The sequence below is a fragment of the Rana temporaria genome, chromosome 1 (assembly GCF_905171775.1).
Source record: "Rana temporaria chromosome 1, aRanTem1.1, whole genome shotgun sequence".
Taxonomy (NCBI): Eukaryota; Metazoa; Chordata; class Amphibia; order Anura; family Ranidae; genus Rana; species Rana temporaria.
This window is the reverse complement of record NC_053489.1, coordinates 255,984,839-256,005,894: the sequence shown is the minus strand read 5'-3', so window position 1 is coordinate 256,005,894 and position 21,056 is coordinate 255,984,839. Positions and strand designations below refer to the sequence as shown.

General features: G+C 44.4%; 1 protein-coding gene across 3 annotated transcripts in view; it reads left to right on the top strand.

The window, feature by feature from the left end:
• The window catches only part of LOC120941191 (polyadenylate-binding protein 2-B), a 45,364-nt gene that overhangs the window by 3,480 nt on the left and 20,828 nt on the right, over positions 1-21,056 (top strand). Inside the window, exons 2-3 of one of the 3 annotated variants that reach the window (XM_040354491.1) lie at positions 4,548-4,973; positions 8,468-9,851. In XM_040354491.1, coding sequence (XP_040210425.1) covers positions 4,557-4,973; positions 8,468-8,617 — 567 coding nt within the window. In that variant the 5' untranslated portion in view covers positions 4,548-4,556 and the 3' untranslated portion in view covers positions 8,618-9,851. Of the gene's footprint in view, positions 1-4,523; positions 4,974-8,467; positions 9,852-21,056 lie in introns of those variants that run through there. The other 2 variants (XM_040354497.1, XM_040354508.1) reach the window with 2 other exon arrangements.

Sequence of the window (21,056 nt, the reverse complement as noted above, 5' to 3'; positions counted from 1 at the left end):
CAAAAAATAACAAGAAACGTAGAGATGATCAAATACCACCAAAAGAAAGCTCCATTTGTGTACATTGTTGCATGACTGCGCAATTGTCATTCAAAGTGTGACGGCTTGGGCAGGAAGGGGGTTTAAGTGCCCTGTATTGAGGTGGTTAAGGGGATAAAACCTTCCAGGGCTCAAGTGGTTAATGCATAGAGGTAACACAAAACCCTGGAGGCTTTAAAACCACTTTAAGCTCACCCCTTGAAAAAAATGAAAGCTAATTGGTTTCTATGTAGTGCTGCTTCCTATTTTTTACTCTACAATTTTAGTAAATCAACCCCATTGTGTGACAGTTGGACCCGCAGCTATCCATTACACTTGACTGTGTGGTAGGGGCCTGCAGACAGTCCTCCGTCATTGGCTTGGGCTGTGAAGAAGCAGGTTAGAAGGGAGGTGACCCCTGACACTCCTTACTGTTAGTGTAAAAGGGGAATTTTGTGTAACGTGCATCACATGGGAAGTATTCAGTTCACATCCATTTATAATAGTTCTCTAAATCAAACAATGGAGAAGAAAGTAGTTTCCAGCGTGACTATTTTACAAGATAGCTTAGAGATTTGTAGCATGGAGTCAGCAATTTGTAAGGCTATTAGCAGATCTCTGTAGATGTAGTATATTCAGAACCCAGTGGGGTTGATTTACTAAAACGGGGAGAGTGGAAAATCTGGAGCAGCTCTGCATAGAAACCAATTGGCTCCTAACTTCAGCTTGTTCCATTAAGCTTTGAAAAAAACAAAACTTGGAGGCTGATTGGTTTCTATGTAGAGCTGCACCAGATTTTTGACTTTCCAGTTTTAGTAAATCAAGCACATTGACTGTCACTTAGAACAGGAAATAAATCTGGAATAGTGTACATGGAGCAGTAGCCCACTCATTACGGTTGTATACATCACATACATTCATTCATATAAACTTTTTGTTTTTTTTTCCATTTCCAGCGCTGCCATTCTGTTATTAATAGGTTCAACATTTTGGAGTCTTATAGATTCAAATAATAATGCCACCCCTCATGTCAAAACTCCCCTTGTCATTCAGGTAATTAACCACTCCATTACTGGGCACTTAAACCCCCTTCGTGCCCAGACCAATTTTCAGCTTTTAGCGCTGATGCATTTTGAATGACAATTGCGCGGTCATACAACACTGTACCCAAATAATTTTTTTATCATTTTTTTCCCACAAAGAGAGCTTGCTTTTGGTGGTATTTGATCATCTCTGCGATTTTTATTTTTTGCGCTATAAACATAAAAAGACAGAATTTTTTTGGAAAAAAACACAATTTTTACTTTTTGTTATAATAATATCTCATTTAAATAATAAAAAAAAAAATTCCCTCAGTTTAGGCCGATTACGTATTCTTCTACATATTTTTGTTAAAAAAAATTGCAATAAGCGTATATTGATTGGTTTTACGCAAAAGTTATAGTGCCTACAATATAGGGCAGGGATATGCAATTAGCGGACCTCCAGCTGTTACAAAACTACAAGTTCCATCATGCCTCTGACTCTGGTGTCATGCTTGTGGCTGTCAGAGTCTTGCTATGCCTCATGGGAATTGTAGTTCTGCAACAGCTGGAGGTCCGCTAATTGCATATCCCTGATATAGGGGATAGATTTATGATTTTTATTTATTTTTTGTCAGGCCTGCGATATTGCGACGGACATATCGGACACTTTTGACACAATTTTGGGACCATTCACATTTTATACAGCGATCAGTGCTATAAAAATGCACTAATTACTGTATAAATGTGACTGGCAGTGAAGGGGTTAACACTAGGGGTGAGGAAGGGGTTAAATGTGTATCCTGGGTGTGTTCTAACTGTGTGGGAGGAGGGGACTGACTGGGGGAGGTGACCGATGCCGAGTCCCTATGTACTATGTAGCGCGGATCTCAAATGGTTAAACCACCCGCCGACTACACACTGTAGTTTTACTGCTACAGTGTGGGCCAACTGTGCAGAATGACGTAGAGCCAAAAATATTAGCACCCCTGCATTTCTGTCAGATAATGCACCTCTCCGCCCACAAAATTGTTGCAATGACAAATGTGTAGGTATTCTCGTGTGTGTGTGTGTGTGTGTGTGTTTTTTTTTTTTGTATTGGTATGACACAAAAAAGTGGAGAAGCCAAAACTTACACATTCCACGCAAAACTCAAAAAATGGACTGGACAAAATGATTGGCACCCCCAACTTTAATATTTGGTAGGACACCCCTTGGAAAAAATAACTGAAATCAATTGTTTCCTGTAACCATCAGTGAGTGTCTTAAACCTCCTCTACTGGAATTTTGGACCACTCTTTCTTCAACAACTGTTCCGGGTCTCTCAGATTGGAAGGGTTCCTTTTCCCAATGAGATCTTTTGCAAGTTGCTCTATGGGATTGGGATCTGGACCCATTGCTTGCCAGTTCAGTACTTTCCAGTGCTTCGTCTTAAGCCATTTCTGGGTGCTTTTTGACATGTGCTTTGGGTCATAGTCCTGCTGTAAGACCCATGACCTCTGACACTGGGCCCTACATTGCATCCAACATTCTCTGGTAGTCTTCAGATTTCATACTGCCATGCACTTGGTAAAGACATCCAGTGCCTGAAGCAGCAAAGCATCCCCAAAACATCAGTGAACTTCTACCATGTTTGAATGTAGGGACTGCATTGTTTACTTTTTGTTCAGATGGCGATGTATAGTGCAAGCTGACACAGTTGTACCCTGTGCTTGAAGGTCAGCTTGAATTTGTCTGGAAGTTGCTTGAGGTTCTTTAGCCATCATTTGAACAGTATAGGAAAGTCTATCATATTTACTTGTTTTAAAGTGTTTATTTTTTTTTCCTACATTTCTTCAGCTACTTCCGGATTTCTTGCCTAGGCAAATTGTGTCCTACATCCCAGAAGTCTTCAGTGGGGGGAGAGAGGAGGAGGAGGAGGAATTTTCTTAGCTAAGCAAACTACTGCATGCATGCCTGCTCTAAGTGCAGATGGATTCCAGGAAGTAAATGCTACATGAATCATTTGCCCTTACTCAAGATAGCCATGGCTAGAAATGCTAGGGGGGTTGTTTTTCAAAGTGATTTCTCAACAAAATAAAGCATGTAGAAATCGATGGATGTGTGAGTTTGCCTTTAAAGTGGTGTTCCGGCCAAAAAATAAAAACCAGCGGCTACACATACTGCAGCTGCTGGCTTTTAATAAATGGACACTTACCTGTCCTGTAGTCCAGCGATGTCAGCACATGCAGCTGATGTTTCCATCCACTGTGTAGCCTTTCTGCGCATGCGCAAGGCCTGCTCCTCTCTCCTACTGGTCCGGGTGGAGGGGGGAAATTCCCACCGCTCTGACGTCACCGGATGCGACTCCCGGAAGTGGGAAAGGATACTCTTTGACAGGTATCCTGCCCCCCCCCCCCCCCCACCATTTGTGGCACCGGAGGGGGGAGGAATCCGATGAGCGGAAGTTCAACTTTTGGGTGGAACCCTGCTTTAAATAATAAAGATGAACGAAATGGTGTTGTTGGTTTGTGGTGTCAGCAGAAGTCCGCTTTAATACCCATTCCTGCAAAGTTACTCTATCCTAGACATGTCAAACTTCAATACAATGGCATACCAAATTAGGATAGGGTAACCAAATGAGGGACCAGATCCATTATTATGAGAACATGTATAAAACTGCAGTAATGTTACAGGTTATGGCATTATCATACCTTTGATTAACTGCTTCCTGCCCGTGCCATTGTAAAATGATGGACGGGCGGGAACCCTATAATTCTGGGGGGACATCATATGACGTCTTACTGAGAACATGCCTCGCATGGCTGCTCTGGTGCGATCCGTCACCCGCTGCATCCAAAGGACACAGCGGATGACCAATCACTATACCGGTCTGCTGCCAGTGCAATGTGATTGCTGTGACATTGATTTGGGTTCCTTTTACCAAAGAAATGTAGCAGAATACAGTTTGGCCTCAATTTTTAAAGAACAATTATTTATTTGCAAAATTTTATAACAGAGAAAACTCATTTTTTTTTATCCAAAGTTTTTGGCCTTTGTTTTGTTTAGCAAAAAATAAAAAAAAACTCAGTGGTGATTAAATACCACCAAAAGAGAGCTCTATCTGTGTGAAAAAAAATAATAAAAATGTAATATGGGTACAGTGTTGCATGACCGCGCAATTGTCATTCAAAGTGTGACAGCGCTGAAAGCTGAATATTTCCCTGGGAAGGAGGGGGGTAAAAGTGCCCTGTATTGAAGTGGTTAAAGCTGTGTTATTGGAGGGTGCTTGTATGCTATTTATTTTTTGAGATTGAAATGTTAAAAATATATTTTGTCTATTATAAATGTTTGTTCCTTTAAAAAAAAAAAGTTGACAAATTGTAAAATAATGAATGGAAATGGCATTATAGAAAATACTTGAACCTCATTTTTATTTTAAAAACAGTTTTTATTGACTTCTCTGTACATTTTAAAAGATTGGTGTTTAGTGATGGCAAGAAGGCATTTTTGTGTTTTGGCTTTTAGAGAGCCTGGATGGCGCAGTCTGACCCAAGATCTCGGTCCCTGGTGGAAGATTTTGTCCAGTACAAGCTGTGTCAGCGGGGTTTGCTTCCAGAGCCAGTTGGACCTCCATCCTGTGGTCTACATTCAGCTATGCGTGCTGCAGGGGATGAGTTTGAAGAACGTTTCCGACAGGCATTCAGTGAAATATCCACACAGATACACGTAACCCCTGGCACAGCTTATGCACATTTTGCGGAGGTGGCAGGTGGTCTTTTCCAAGGTGGGGTTAACTGGGGTCGTGTGGTGGCATTCTTTGTGTTTGGAGCGGCACTTTGTGCAGAATGTGTCAACAAAGAGATGGCTCCCCTTCTACCACGGATCCAAGACTGGATGGTGACCTTTTTGGAGACCAACTTGAGAGACTGGATGCAGAGCAACGGGGGATGGGTAAGAAATGGCTACTTTACAATGCCCAATTAACTATATATATTTTCGTTTATTACTGACTGGACTGTGCACCTCAAGGGATAGTTTTCTTTGTTAGAGATTTTGTCACTCTGAGGCCCGGTTCACACTAGTGCAATGCGAGAACCCTGCGAATCCAGTGCCGGTTCCCGCATCGCACTGTGGTTCACGCTGAGATCTGCGAACGCTGCGAGTGTCAGTGTAAAGTTAACGGTGCCCCAGATCAGTTTGAAGATCGCAGTGCAAACTGTGAAATGGTGCAGGAATCGGATCGCATGGGTGTGAACACCCGTGCAATCTGATTCCAGTGCGGACCAAAGAAGGGTCCTGCACCTTTTTAGTGTGAATGCAATTTCAGCCATACAGTTTGTCTGAAATTGCATCGCACAGACATCGCATGTGATCTGCACAGCAATGCGGAGTGAATCACATGCGATGTCTGGCATCACACTTGTGTGAACCGGGCCTCAAAAAGCCAGAAGCTGTTAACCAATATGAAGGGCAGGTACCCACAAATAGTAGGACACACCTGAAGCAGCTTTCAGTACCTCTTACTTTGTTGAAATGCTTGTCTGGTCTTGCCTATCCTATCCCACACATTCCTATTGCCCCATCATTGTGATGGGCTGCTTAGCTGACCGATCGTAATGGGAGGGCAAGCACTCTTAAAGCAGAGGTCCACCAATTTTACTGTAGCTGCTGACTTTTAAAATATGGACACTTACCTGTCCAGGGCGCCCGCGATGTCACTTGAAACAGATCGATCCCTCGGATGCTGCCACCGCCGTCTTGCGGCTTCACTTCCTGGTTCCCTACTGTGCAGGCGCGACTCGCGATGCGTGATGCCACTGGTCCCTGCTGTCTTCTGGGATTTGTGTGTAGATACCCGCGGGTGGCTCAGGTATCTATACCCGGAAGTGGGAGCAAAATACCTGTATTGCACAGGTATCTGCTTACAGGAAACGCATTTACATATTTCCAAAACCCATAGCAGGACTTCTGTTTATATATATATATATATATATATATATATATATATATATATATATATATATATATATATTATGTATTTACAGCATTTAGAAAGAAGTCTACATCAGTTTACTTCATTTTTCCATGCTTGCCACTTACCATGTTATTGTTAACCTGTGGACATCGAAAATACCACCTAATTATTTTCAACTAAAAATTAGGTGGTATTTTCGATGTCCACAGGTTAACAGGTCCACATGCCTACCTGCATGCAGCAATCTCCTGGGGTTATCGGCTCAGGCATACCTCCTTCTTCACATTTCTAACCAATAGCAAGCCAATAAAGGGTGGAGGAGTGTGCTATTAAAGTGATATAAAAAACAAACAAACATGTTTTGCACAGAACAACCCCAATTTTCTTCTTCTCTGGTCCCTTGCCGAAACTCCTGGCTCCTCCCCCTTTACCAGTGCACCGAATAGCAAGCCGCTTCCTATGGGGGCTCTGGTCCATGCTCACTCCTGAGCCCCGCTCTATGCGTCACTGCCTCACTAGCTGTGATTGACAGCAGTGGGAGCCAATGGCTCCAGCTGCTGTCTCAGCCAATGAGGAGAGCGAGACCTGAGACAGTTGGGGCTCCTGTGCACATTGCTGGCTCGAGATGGGGCTCCGGTAAATATTAGAGGGGCTGTGGGGGGGGGGACCTGCCCACTGAATGTAGAAAAGCCTTCAGCCTTTACAACCACTTTAAAGCTGGACTCCACTCTAGTCGTCGCCCCCTCCCCTCCACTAGAACTTCTCTCCAAAATACATTTGGGGGGGGGGGGGAATGTACGGACCCGTAAATAATGTGTTATTAAAGTGGTTGTAAAGGTTCAAATTATTTTTCATTTTTTTTAAATAACAAACATGTCACACTTACCTCCACTGTGCAGCTCGTTTTGCACAGAGTGGCCCCGAACAGCGTCTTCTGGGGTCCCACGGCGGCTTTCTCGGGTCCTCCCCACCTCAGGTAACCCCCTCTGGGAAGTGCTCTCCCAAGGGAGGTTACCTTGCGGGCGTGCTCCCGAGTCCTGTATTTGGCGTCCATAGTCGCCGAGTACAGGACCCGGCGTCATTGGCTGCGCTGCTATCGATCTATCCAATGAAGAGACGAGAAGCCGGGCAAAGGAAGAGTGCGTTCGCGATGTGGGACTTTCCAAGGCTCAGGTAAGTAAAACGGGGGGGGGGGGGGGGGCGGTAATCATAAGATGTTTTTTCACCTTAATGCATAGGATGCATTAAGGTGAAAAAACATGAACCTTTACAACCCTTTTAAGCCCTCTGTTTAAAAAAGACAAACAGTAGCATACATATGCACTTACTGTGCATGCCTTCTGTTTATGTTCTTTTTTATTTTCTTATCTATCATTTACATTTCAAATTTCCTGAATCCCTTTTTCCATATTTAGGGTGACTCTTTTCCCATGCAGGGTACCCTGGAGCCACCCCAAGTGTGCTTCATCTTGGTAGCCCGGGGTGAAGACACTACAAGTACAGGCAGCTTGAAACACCATGCCTTTCCCCAGCCTTACGCACATGTTGCTTATTCTCTAGCTCCTCCTCCAGTACGCGCTGTCATTCAAAGACCGCAATCGTTCTCTATAGGAGGAGTTGCAGAATACCCCATTAACTCCTCCAGAGATTGATTGGCAGATTGGGTGGTGACTTCAGCTGAAGGTCAATGCTGGTCACATATGCACAGTGTGTTATTGGTGCAAAGGGGCTTTAAGTGATATTTACTGTGTGCCCTTCCTCTGGACTTTTGATTCAATGTATCTTTATGGGTGTATGAAGTTACTGGTGCTGTATTTTTAGACCCCCTTTCACACTGAGGCAAATTTTAGGCATATTGGCGCTAAAAATATCGCCTAAAAAGTGCCTGAAACTTGCCTCCCATTCATTTAAATGGGTGCTTTCACACTGGGGCAGGGCGTTAGAATAAGTCCTGCAAGCAGCATGTTTGGAGCAGTGTAAAAAGCACTCTAAAAACGCCCTTGCCCATTGAAATGAATGGGCAGCGCCTTAAAAGTGGTTCAAATCGCAGCAAAATGGCTTTTTTTTTTTTTTTGAAGGTCATGTGTCAAAGTGCTGCTAAAACACCCCAAAAATGACCAGTGCTTTAGCGACTGTTTTGGCAGCCCTTCAGTGTGAAAGGGGTCTTAAACTGGTACATGTATGCAGGAATGGACAAGAATACTTAATGATCTATCCATTTAAAAGTCAGCAGCTACAAAAAGTGTAGCCGCTGACTTTTTTAATAAACACACTCGCCTGTCCCACGGTCCAGCGATGCAGGCCCACAAAGCCCTGTTCCTCTCTGAGGTGTCGGGGGCTGAAAATAAGAGTTGGACTTAAGTCGCGTACATGTACAGGTTTTCTTTAAGATGATGCAGGTGTGCAATAACTGGCCTGTTGACAATGTTGTGACACTCCAACCATGTTACTGTATGTCTTTCTTTCTCAGAATGGGTTCCTGGCCCTGTATGGCGATGGTGCTATAGAAGAAGCAAGAAGACAACGTGAAGGAAACTGGGCTTCTCTGAAAACAGTACTGACTGGGGCAGTGGCTCTTGGGGCTCTTATGACTGTAGGAGCTCTGTTTGCCAGCAAATGACACATAAAGCAACAGACACCAAATGTCCTCTGCAAGCAGTGTGCTTTATCCATGCACAAAAAGAAGTGTGTTTGTAGATGAGTGCCATCGTTAAAGAGTATGTGACGGTTCTTGCCTGTGTGCTCTATGTTTGTTACTTTGTTTTTAATATGATGTTTTGCAGCATAAGAGTGTATTTTATGTGTCCGATTGCATTAAAGTATACAGGTATTGTTTGTATGCTGTTTTTTTGAGTGTGATCATGCATGTCTGCATTCCAGTGTTTTTCTGTGCACGTGTATCCAATATGTCTTGCTCTGTGTGGATGTAATGTCTGTATGGCTCCATTATATGATGCTTTGTGTATGGAAGAGAGAACTGTATTGCTTTGTTTGCATTTGTGTCTGTAAGCAGTGCTGGTATTTATTGCTTCTCCTTGCTGCTGGTGATTTAGTCTAATGAATTTGTAGTAGGAGGGGAGCTTCTTTCTCTCTCTAACAGATTATTTTATTCTGTTCATTTGAGGGTAGTAAACAGGCATGAGTAGAGCTAATGGTCTCAAATCAATAATTTAACCCTTTTGCTGCCACCCATGCTGGTATATAAACAGACTCCTGACTGCTAAATCAGCCAGGAGTTTGTTTATATTTTTGCCAGGCTTCTGGCTTTCTAATATAATTGACCCTGGCAGCTGTAAAGCCACCCATCACTTCTACATCTGTTCACTGACCTCCATTGTGAAGAAGGGCTCTGCCCACTTTCAGGTTCAGAACTGTAAATCTCGGGCCAGGGAAGAAGCTTATGAAGCAAACTCTGTCGACTTCAAACGAGTACAGATTGGAGGTCTAATAAACCTCTGATGTACCCTTAAAGAGAACTTGAAACCTGTACTATACTATCATTTGGGAGGCTTATCAGCCTCCTTGTGATAGAAATTGGGTTTAAAAAAATAAATACATTTAATTTTAAAATTACCCAGCTTATTGGGTGCCATGCCTACAAAAATGACAATTGTGCCACACATATTGAGTATCGCTGTGTGCTCTGGGGTGAGACGGTTGTCTACAGAGTGTTTACGATCTATGGTCAATTTTGGGTACTGTAGTTCTTTTTTTGCTTGCTGTTTCACAGGCACACACAATTTTAAGGCTAGTTTAAAAAATTGGGTGTTTTGTCTGCACTAAAATTAATTTGAGTGAATTTTTTATTGAAAATATAGATTTAATAAAGTTGCGTAATTTTATGACACCAAAAATTGCAGCTGCTACCAATTTATTCAGTTGAGTCCCTGCTTTCAGGTAGTATTTTTATGGGTTTAATAGCCCTAAAATATGCATTTTAAAGTGATACTATGGGTTCCTTTTTTTTTATTTTTTATAACAGGTCATTTTTTTTTACCTCCACTGTGCAGTTCGTTTTGCACAGAGTGGCCCCGAACTTCTTCTGGGGTCCCACGGCGGCTCACGCGACACCTCCCCGCAATAGCTAACCCCCCCTGGGAATCTCTCTCCCGAGGGGGTTACCTTGCGGGCACGCTCCCGTGTCATACAATCGGCGTCCATAGACGACTCCGCCCTGCCACGTCATTGGATTTGATTGACAGCGGCAGGAGCCAATGACTGTGCTGCTATCAATCTATCCAAAGAAGAGGTGGAGAGAACGACACAGGATCGTGCCCACTGAAATTCAGGGGCTCAGGTAAGTAAAACGGGGGCGGGACACAGCAAGGTGTTTTTTTCACCTTAATGTATAGGCTGCATTAGGGTGAAAAAAACACGAAGGTTTACAACCCCTTTTTAATGAGTGCAAAAAAACTCTGGTAGTGAAAGGGTTAAAGAATAGGAAAAAAAAGCAGTACCATTGCATTTAACTGAAATGTTTCTGTCAGCCATCTGCAGATGCTCTAGTTTTAGTTCCAATAACTAGATGTCATGCTGCCTCAGTACTCCCTGCAATTGGCATAAGTTGCCTTCTAACACAGCCCTTCGCTATCGCCTAATGCAATTGTCCTCCACCCCACCTAAAGTAAGCAAGAGATATGAACTGGCTTCCTCTTGATACCTGTATATCAAGGCAGGCCTGAGAGGAGGAGGCTCCTGCACTAACTACGGTCTCGCACAAGTTGATATTGGCTTTCTTGTACAGAGAACACTGTTTCAAAGGAGATTGGTTTAAGTGTTCATCATGCATTAAAGATTCCTTGCCCTATGTTATTCTGGCCTCTGTTATTCCAAATGCATGGTTTCCTGCTACTTTCCTTATGTATTGAATTATAAAGGTAGACACACAATGGAGAAATCATGTCAATTAGGGCACTTGCACCACATATTTATAGTAATAAATCCTAAAGGCAAGAATAGATTTAAAACATCAAGCTGACAAAATGTCCTTGCACAAAGCGCATGCTTTCCCAGGGCATCTGAATCTATCCTCACTCAGGGTTTGAATCACAGGTGCCTCTTTTACACTTCTCCCACTGAGTGATGTTTTATTAATTAATGCTATACCTTGTGCATATTTCTTGGACCCCTTTCACACTGAATGTGCTTTACAGGCATTTTAGCGTTTAAAAATAGCACCTGTAAACTGCCTCCCCAGTGTGAAAGCCCAAGTGCTTTCATACTGGGGCGAGATGCACTTGCAGGACGGAAAAAAGTCAAAAGAAAAGTGTATACACTGCTCCTAAACCTCCCCTGCCATTGAAATCAATGGGCAGCGGTGCTTTTAAGCCCTTGTTAAGCCATTCTTTGGGGTTAAAAGCTGGGGTGCCATTGAAAGTAACAGGATCGCAAAGCGCATCTCACATTTTGCAGCAATTCCGAATGCCTAGGAGGGAAAGCAGCCTAAAGGGTAGGCGGGTTTAATTCTGCTTTTAAGGCTGTCAGCAGATTGGCCTCTACAAACTCGGCACAGTGCCTAAAAATAGAGAGAAACTGAGCATGTGCATAGCTGGGTGAAACAGTGTATTACTGAATTTGGCCCTTATTTTTAAAGTGGGAGTAAACTCTCTTGTATAATTTTTACCTATAGGTACAGTTACTATCTCCTAAATGTGTACCATTTAGGATATATTTACTTTAGATACAGCCGGTGACCTCACCGACACCTGTGCTCTGAAGGAACGACATACCCGTGCTGTTCCGTAAACAGTGACATGCACAGTGACGCGCATGCATTGAAGAGATTTCATTGCGGCTTGGCCATTCATATTCCCAAAGCCCCGCGCACCCAGAAGGAATCCTGGGTGAAGATGGAAGCACCTTCAGCGGTGACAGCGCACCGCTGGAGGGCTTAGTTTTCAGGTAAGTCTGTGCTAGTAGTATGCGATGCACATTATGACCACCCAAAAGGGGAAGCTAAACTTGTCTGCCTCCTCTCCCCCTCTGCTGCCACATTCAGTTTTGACAGGTACCCCCTCCCACTTCTGGCTCAATTTGCCTCAGTGAACTGAGCAGGAAGTTGCCACCGTGCCTCCCCCTGCAGCATTCCGGGACACGTCAAAGGTCTCAGAAGGCTGTGGACCATTCACAAAGCGCAGTGAAGCTGCAAGGCTTCACTGTTGGTTTCCCATGATCAAGTTCCCGATAGCCAATTGAAGAATGCATGGATAGGTAGGTGCCCTAATTTTAAAATTCAGGAGCTACAGTATTTGTAGCAGCTGACTTTTTTTTTTTTTTTTTAACTGCCCGGGGCCCAAGGCTGCATTGTAAAAAGGAGGCTCAATTGCTTGTTTTTAACACCCCCAAATGCAAGTGTAAACGTAGCCAAATAAAATACAGAGATATTGGGGAAAAAATTATTTTATACAAAAATTACTCCATCTGTTTAAAGATGACCCAAACTGTGTCTGAAAAGGTTAAGCAACAAATAACTAGTTGCCAGTGTTTCCTAATGGTTCTCTGGCGATATTTTCCCCTTTTTTACTAACCATGCCTGTTCTGCACTGGCTAGTAAAGGCAGACATCTTGGTAAAGGCAGGGCTTGTTTTTTTCTGTCAGAGCTGCCCCTTGCTGACTGGTGAGCTGATTACTGGGGGAATAATTAAAGCCTTTATTTAAAAAAAAAAAAAAAAACATATTTTACTTACCTACTCTGTGCAATGGTATTGCACAGAGCAGCCCAGCCCAGATCCTCCGCTTCTTGGGTCCCATACTGGTGCACATATCTCCTGCCGGGTGGTCCCACAGCAAGCAACTTGCTGTGGGGGGACCCAAGCAAGCAACTTGCTGTTGGGGGACCCAAGCAAGCAACTTGCTGTTGGGGGACCCAAGCAAGCAACTTGCTGTGGGGGGACCCAAGCAAGCATGCTCCTGAGCCATGGCTCTGTGTGTCCATTCACACATGGAGCCGCAGCTCGCCCCCACCCCCTCCATCTCCTGATTGGTTCACTGGCTGTGATTGACAGTAGCGGGAGCCAATGGCTCCCGCTGCTGCCAAAAGCCAATCAGGAGTGCAAGTCCCTGGAGAGGCAAGGCTCTAATGGACATCGCTGGATCAAGAGTGAGCTCAGGTAAAAACTTGAGTCTTTACAACCACTTTAAGGAGCAGAAAAAATGTGGATGACGCACAAATTCGGAAAATAGATGAATAAGAAGTGTGATAATCCTTGTAGAGCAGCTATCTCTTGAACAAGAACAGTGAACAGCTAAATCACATAAGACTAGCAGTTACGGGACAGCAGTGCTTTAATGCACTGTAGATAAACCATTATGAGACTCAAAACAAAGGAACTTCAGCTATTTCCAGGAAGAATGCAAGATGATAAATATATTTTGGGGTACAGTTTAGGCAAAGTTTTAATTTTTAGATGTCCACTGTAACATAGGATATCTTTTTGTTTTGCATTCAGGTGCACTTTATCTCTACCCTGTTACACAATTGTTAATATTTCTACACATGGCCACTTGTAAGACATGGGGGTTGATTTAATAAAAGCAATTGGACTGATCGCATTTTGCAGGGAATGTTCCTCAGACCTTAGTGCATGGGATAAAGCTCTGCTTACTTCAGTCTAGAGATGGGCGAACAATTTGAGCCAGGAATAAGTTCGGCCTGAACTTCGCCTGTTCGATAAACATCCGAATTTGTGGGTAGCTTAGGGGGATGTTTGCCTGCCAAAGGCCTCACAATGCACTGTGTGTTTCACAGTTCATTCTAATGCCCCAGTTGGATGCCAATTAGCACTGTCAGAGCCCTGATAGGACAAAGTGATGATTATTTTCTCCAATCACAGCTCTGTACTCATAGTCCCACCCCACACTATAAAAGCTAAGTTCCCATAGCCTTGGAGTGCCGATAGAGCAGGGCTCGTTTTGCTACTAGCAGTTGGTGTGTTCACTTATTATGACTCCTGAATGCAGAGTGTTAGTTTATTGTTAATATAGTGTGTGAGAATTGTGTCAGTGTAGTGCAGTGTTTATCGCATCTTTACACAACATTTGACTGAGTGTAGAGTGTTAGTATAGTGTGAAAGAACAGTGTGTCAGTGTAGTGCTTTATGGTACTGCAGTGTTTAACACATCATTGCATAACATTTAGTGCTACATTTTCAGCCTAAGTTTTTATGACTGCGACGTTGTGTTCTGTCTTTTAAATTTAAATTTTAATAGTTTTTACATTTGCCAGCGTCGGTACTCAATTTAAAGTGTATTAAATGCCACTTTATAGTAAATAAAGTGCATCCAATTACCCAAACCTTATAGATACTAGGAAATGTGTAATAAGCACCCCACCATGTCTGGAAAGCCAACAAGGTGAGGCAAACGTTCCCATGCCACTACGAGGGGGCCAGCAGCGTCTGTGTCCACAGGCAAAGGTGGATGTGGTCTGTCCTCAGGCAGGGCACCTTTGTCTCTGTTTAGTGATGTTGACTGTGCTATCCAGCCGCAGCATTTGGAGGAGCTGGTGAACTGGCTTACTAAACCCTCTTCGTTCTCTATGACCCTTCAAGCTGGCACTAGTGCGCAGTCCACCCCAGTTGCCAGAGTGGCTTATTCTGACTTCTTGTCAGCAGCTACTCCTGCTATAGCCCCAGCATCATGCATTAATTATTGGAACACAGCATCAGCCACTTGCTGCTTGAAGATTCACAGACATTTCAGTACTTGAAGAGGGGAGAACACTGATAAACAAATTGGCAGCAATGTTCCCCCAGCCGCAGCGTATTGCCAAGTTGGCTCCAGTGATGAGGATAGAGGGGATGCTGATGATGAGGTCACTGGTGCGACTTGCATGGTGGATAGAGCACAGGGGGAAAGTGAAGGGGAGAAACAACCCCAATGAGGCAGGATGTCCTCCAGAGGCAGGCATCCTGGAAAGCAGAGAACAGACACCCTATGCCAGCGATGGCGAACCTTGGCACCCCAGATGTTTTGGAACTACATTTCCCATGATGTTCAACTACATTGCAGAGTGCATGAGCATCATGGGAAATGTAGTTCCAAAACATCTGGGGTGCCAAGGTTCGCCATCACTGCCCTATGCCATCCCGGCCCACTTCCCAGAGCTCAGCTGTGTGGGCCTTTTTCAGCACATGTGCAGCTGATCGCACTGTTGCAATTTGCAATCTCTGCCCTAAACAGATCAAGCATGGCAAAAAAAACAGCCATTTGGGTACCACATGCTTATCAAGGCATTTAACCTCCTACCACTCAGCCGGTGGGCAAGAGCACCTTAAAGCAACACACAAGGAACCAAATTCTTCTCCCCACCTCTGATGTCCTATGACCTCTCAGAAGCCTCCACTGAAAGGGATGATGGTATAGAAAAGGGTGTCACTGGTCCTTGCAACATGTCTGCCAGCAGCACACCACCATCTGTAGAGTATAGCAGGCAAATTTCTCTGCTGCAGCGCAGAAAACAATACACTCCCTGCAACCCACATGCCTAGTGTCTAAATTCCAGCTTGTCAAAATTGCTGGTTTTACAACTCCTGCCTTTCCATCTGATGCCCCCTTCTATGAATTTGCAGAATGTGCTGTACCACAATGGCAGGTTCCCAGTCCCTATTTCTTTGGACATAAGGCCATTCCAGCTCTACCATCACGTGGAAGGTAATGTTTTGCCATCATCGGGCAAGGCAGTCATACTACTAACTTGTGGTCCAGCAAGCATTGTCAGGGACGCTGGGTAACTCTGCTTGCAACTAGGAAGGATGCAAGACAGGGCTTAGTACTGGAGCTTGTTTTGCTGTCACATGATACAGTTGGTGGTGATGGTGCAAAATCTGTCAGCTCCACTTCCATGCTGGATTATCCTATGAACCAACAGTACCTCCTAAGCATTCAAGGAGTCATTTAACGAGTCAGGCTAAAAGATGCCATGCAGTGCTTCAGCTGGTCTGTCTAGGAGACGAGCCACACTGGAGCAGAGATTCTTTCTGCTCTGCACCGGAAAATGTTACATACATAGCAACAAACCTGGCACTGTTAGCTAAACAACTGTGCCACATTGCACCACAACCAAAGCTCTTAGAACTAGGCACTATAGTTTCTTTGACGTCCTGATCCAACACTTAAAATGGTTGTAAACCCTCCTGAAAAAAAAACACCCTGCAAGATAAAGGCATAATGAGCTAGTATGCATAGCATACTAACTCATTATGAATTACTTACCCGAGAACGAAGCCCCCGCAGCCGTCCTCGTCTCCCCCTCCAGTCAGTGTCATCTATCCTGGAGGTTACTTCCAGGTATCGCGGCTCCGGCGCTGTGTTTGACCGAAGACGCAATGATGTCACTCCCGTGCATGCAGCCGGGAACGGCACAGTACAACTGAAGCAATGGCACGTACGTGCCGTTGCTTCAGTTGGCTTATATGTGCATGTGCCGCATGACGTCGGCACATGCAAATACAGGGATATCTCCTAAACCGTGCAGGTTTAGGAGATATCCAGTGCAGCTACAGGTAAGCCTAATTATAGGTTTGCCTGTAGTTTAAAGGTTTTACAACCACTTTCATATCAGCCTTTAATTATCCTAAGAAAGATGACCTCCTTTTGGCTAACATTGTCATGATTCCCAAACCAACCGCCAACCCTAATTCTTGGTCTAGCCATAGGCCAATATAACTTTTGAACATGGATTTAAAAAATCCTAGTCACTAAGATAAACATTTTCCTGGGTCATGCCTGTGGAATGATCAACAATATCTGCATGGCAATACAGCCTATTTATCATGCCAGCACCTGGTCAGTTGGGTCTATGTTGCATTCCCTTGATGTGCAGAAGGGATTTGACACACTTTCTTGGCAATTCATGCTTTTTCCTCTCTGCAAATTGGGTTTAGAAGAGAACTCCATATCCTAATATGCTCAGCCGAGGGCCACAATAAAGTACACAGCATTCACTTCTGACGCCTTTCCAATAGCCTGTGGCTAAACAGAACTGCCCTTATCTCTGATCCAGTTGATTTTGTCCCTAATGCCTCGTACACACGACCAGTTTTCCTGTCGGGAAAACTGCCATGACAGCTTTTGGCCGGGAAAACTGGCCGTGTGTATGCTCCATGGCAGTTTTCCCGACGGGAAAACCGCAGAGAATCCCGACGGGAAAAATTAGAACATGTTCTCTTTTTCCCGGCAGTTTTCGTATGGGAACACTGCGGTGGAGCATACACACGGCCGGATTTCCCAGCCAAAGCTCTCATGGCAGTTTCCTGGCTGTAAAAAGTCCGCCGGGAAACCCGTACGTGTACGAGGCATTAGCCTCTCACAGCTCCTATTCGGGCACATCCAAATATCTGGGGCCTTACTCCTAGGCAAGTATAAAATAATGATGTTCATCGATAACAACCTTTTGCACGTCTCCTTCCCTGAAATAACCTTACCCAAGTTATTCAACACCCTTTCACCCTTTGCAACTATTTCCAACCTTCAGGTCAACAATGCCAAATCCAATGCCTTAAAGCTCTTTCACACAGCTAGTTACATGATTTGTGTACAAAAAAAGTGTATGCAAACAATATTTAAAGAGCACTTAAGGGTGTTTCTTGTCTTGTCCACCACCAAAGGATTAGGACCTTACCCTGAACCCCCAGCCCCTCCAACCCCCCCCAGGGGCAAGATTCAACTTCTGGCAGACCCCACTGCTCATGGTCAGCCGATGCTGACCAACTAGTACTAGGTAAGGGGGCTTTCCTGAAGAGAGACCTCCCTCCCGCGGGCTCGTGGCTCCTCCTCGCATCGGTAAAACCCCTGGGAGAAGCGCTCCCCTGGGGGGGGGGGTTACCTTGCGGGCGCGCTCCCAAGTCCAGCATTTGTGTCCATAGACACAGATTGCTGGACTTGGCCCCGCCCCCCCAAGATACATGCATCATTGGATTTGATTGACAGCAGTGGGAGCCAATTGCTGCGCTGATATCAATCTATCCAATCAAGAGTAAAGAACCCTGGGCAGAGAGGAAGAGGTTGTCTCTGGTGAGTAAAACCGGGGAAGCTGGGGGGCTGGTCAGTGCGAGAAGCTGCCATAACCCTGGTATACTCTTCTTTAGCGGGGGGTCCGGTTTCTGATAATGGTGGTCTCTGCGACGAGATCACTTTTATCGGCGGTGGGAGAGGGCCCCCTCTGCCGCGGCTCTCTGGTGCCCTCCGCCACTTACCGAAGCTGTCGGCGGAGACGATCTGTCCTTCTGATGGCTGGGTATGGAGTGAGGAGAAGATGGCCCCCACCTGTCTCCATACTATAGCAGGGCAGAAGCGGTGTCAAAATGTCACTTCCGCCCATAGCTCCTAAAGGGCCATTTTCCTGTCGTGCTTTTTTGTTCTATTACAAGGGATGTTTACATCCCTTGTAATAGGAATAAAAGTGACACAATTATTTTTATTTTTTTAATAAAAGTGTAAAAAATAAAAGGTAAAATAAATGTTTTAAGCGCGCCCCGTCCCGCCAAGCTCGCATGCAGAAGCGAACGCATACGTGAGCAGTACCCACATATGAAAACGGTGTTCAACCCACACATGTGCAGTATTGCTGCGCTCGTTGGAGTGAGAGCAATACTTCTAGCCCTAGAACTCAAAACATGCAACCTGTAGAGTTTTTTTAAACATCGCCTATGGAGGTTTTTGAGGGTAAAAGTTACTCGCCATTCCACGAGCGGGCGCAATTTTGAAACGTGACATGTTGGGTATCAATTTACTCGGCGTAACATTATCTTTCACAATATAAAAAGAAAATTGGGCTTACTTTACTGCTATCTTATTTTTTTATTCAAAAATTTGTATTGTCCATAAAAAATGCGCTTGTAAGATCACTGCGCAAATACGGTGTGACATAAAGTATTGCAATGACCGCCATTTTATTCTCTAGGGTGTTAGAATTTTTTTTTATAATGTTTGGGGGTTCTAAGTACCTTGTAAACAACAAGTGTCAGAAAGAGGCTCAGCCCTTAAAGGGGTTGTAAATTAGGGTGACCAGACATCCCCAGTCTCAGGGGACAGTCCCCTGATTGAGGACACTGTCCCCGGACCAAGTCTGTCCCTGGTTTTGTCCCTAGATTGGATTTAATAGGGGGCAGGGGCAATTTCAAAGACAATCAGTGCAGAATTAAAACGAAAATATTTGAATTACATCCCCCCCCCGCACGGTCATGCCTACTAGCATATGGGGTTGTATTTTTCCCATTATCTGTGCCCCTTTCTGATGATCATGTGCTGGTCGGAGCGGAGGGAATATTTCTTCAGTTTCGGGCGCATGCCCATTCAGCTCCGCTCGCATGTTCTTCTGCCTTGGCTCAAATTCTGGCCAGCCACCTGCCTATCTCCTTGCCTTCCCTGGCAGAGTGATCTTCCTCCGCTCCCCATCCAGTAGTAGCCGGGACCCGAAGAGTAAGACTTGACAGGCTGTGAGGCGGGCGGCGACGGGCAGAGAGTCGCTGATTGTTGCCATTACTAGTAAAGAAAAAATATGTCCCCGGATTTCATTAAAAAAATCTGGTCACCTTATTGTAAAGGTACAATTTTTTTTTTCCTAAATAGCTTCCTTTACCTTAGTGCAGTCCTCCTTCACTTACCTCATCCTTCCATTTTGCTTTTAAATGTCCTTATTTGTTCTGAGAAATCCTCACTTCCTGTTCTTCTGTCTGTAACTCCACACAATAATTCAAGGCTTTCTCCCTGGTGTGGAGTGTCGTGCTCGCCCCCTCCCTTGGACTACAGGAGAGTCAGGACACTCTCTACGTTGCAGATAGAGAAAGGAGCTGTGTGTTAGTGTGTCCTGACTCTCCTGTAGTCCAAGGGAGGGGGCGAGCACGACACTCCACACCAGGGAGAAAGTCTTGCATTACTGTGTGTAGTTACAGACAGAAGAACAGGAAGTGAGGATTTCTCAGAAGAAATAAGGACATTTAAAAGCAAAATGGAAGGATGAGGTAAGTGAAGGAGGACTGCACTAAGGTAAAGGAAGCTATTTAGGAAAAAAAAAATTGTACCTTTACAACCTCTTTAAAGAGGAAGTAAACCCTGATGGCTGTTACTTCCTCTTTGTTTCCCTGCAAAGGTAAAGCATAATGGACTACTATACATTGCATAGTAGCCCATTATGTGACACTTATCTGCAGGAGATGCCCGCGATGTCCACTTCTTCCCCGCTACTAGCGAGCGTCCATTCTTCACCCCTCTTCCTTCCGGGGCCGCAAACTCTGGCTCTGTGACTGGCCTATAACGACATGACCCGAGATGGAAATGGCACAGTGTGCCCTTTGAAACTCTGGCACATGCGCAGAACAAATCGCCGTACAGCGATTTGCAAATATCTCCTACACCGTGCAGGTCTGGGAGATATTTCAAGCACCTACAGGTAGGGAAGTATATATCAACATACAATATATATACAGTGACATATATGTGCAAAATAAATATTCAAATAAAGATGTGCAAAGTATAAATATATAAAAAAAAGTTGAAAAGTCCACTTGTGTAGTCCCAAAGTAAATGACAACAGAAGTAATAATAATAATCCTTTTTGTATTCCCCCCACAATGTGAAATTACATGTTATACCATGCAGTGTGAGGTTCCCTTCACCAGATGTGCCCTCACCTGGAATACATGACCACTGGTATGGTCTACTTGCACCTCTGATCCACACAAGAGGGTCCTCTTTAATTTACAAATAACTGGACCATGAAGGTTATATACTGACTTCCTCCTTAAACACTCCTCCACTCAGCCAAGGCACCATAGAAAAAGAACACTATACATAGTGCTTTATCTTTTAAAATCGCTTTTTATTTGTAAAAGATTAGGTTAAAAACACTTGCAGTGCACCAGCCAATATATTGTATTGTATATAACCACATACAATATTAGAATCTCCAGCAGAAGCAATGCACAATCCACAGTGTTTGTTTTACCAAGCTCTCCTCGTCTCCTAATGGCATCGGCACTAGCAGTTGGATTTAGTTTGAGATGAGCACATACCGTGTTTCCCCCGAAAATAAGCCCGGGTCTTATATTAATTTTGGTAAC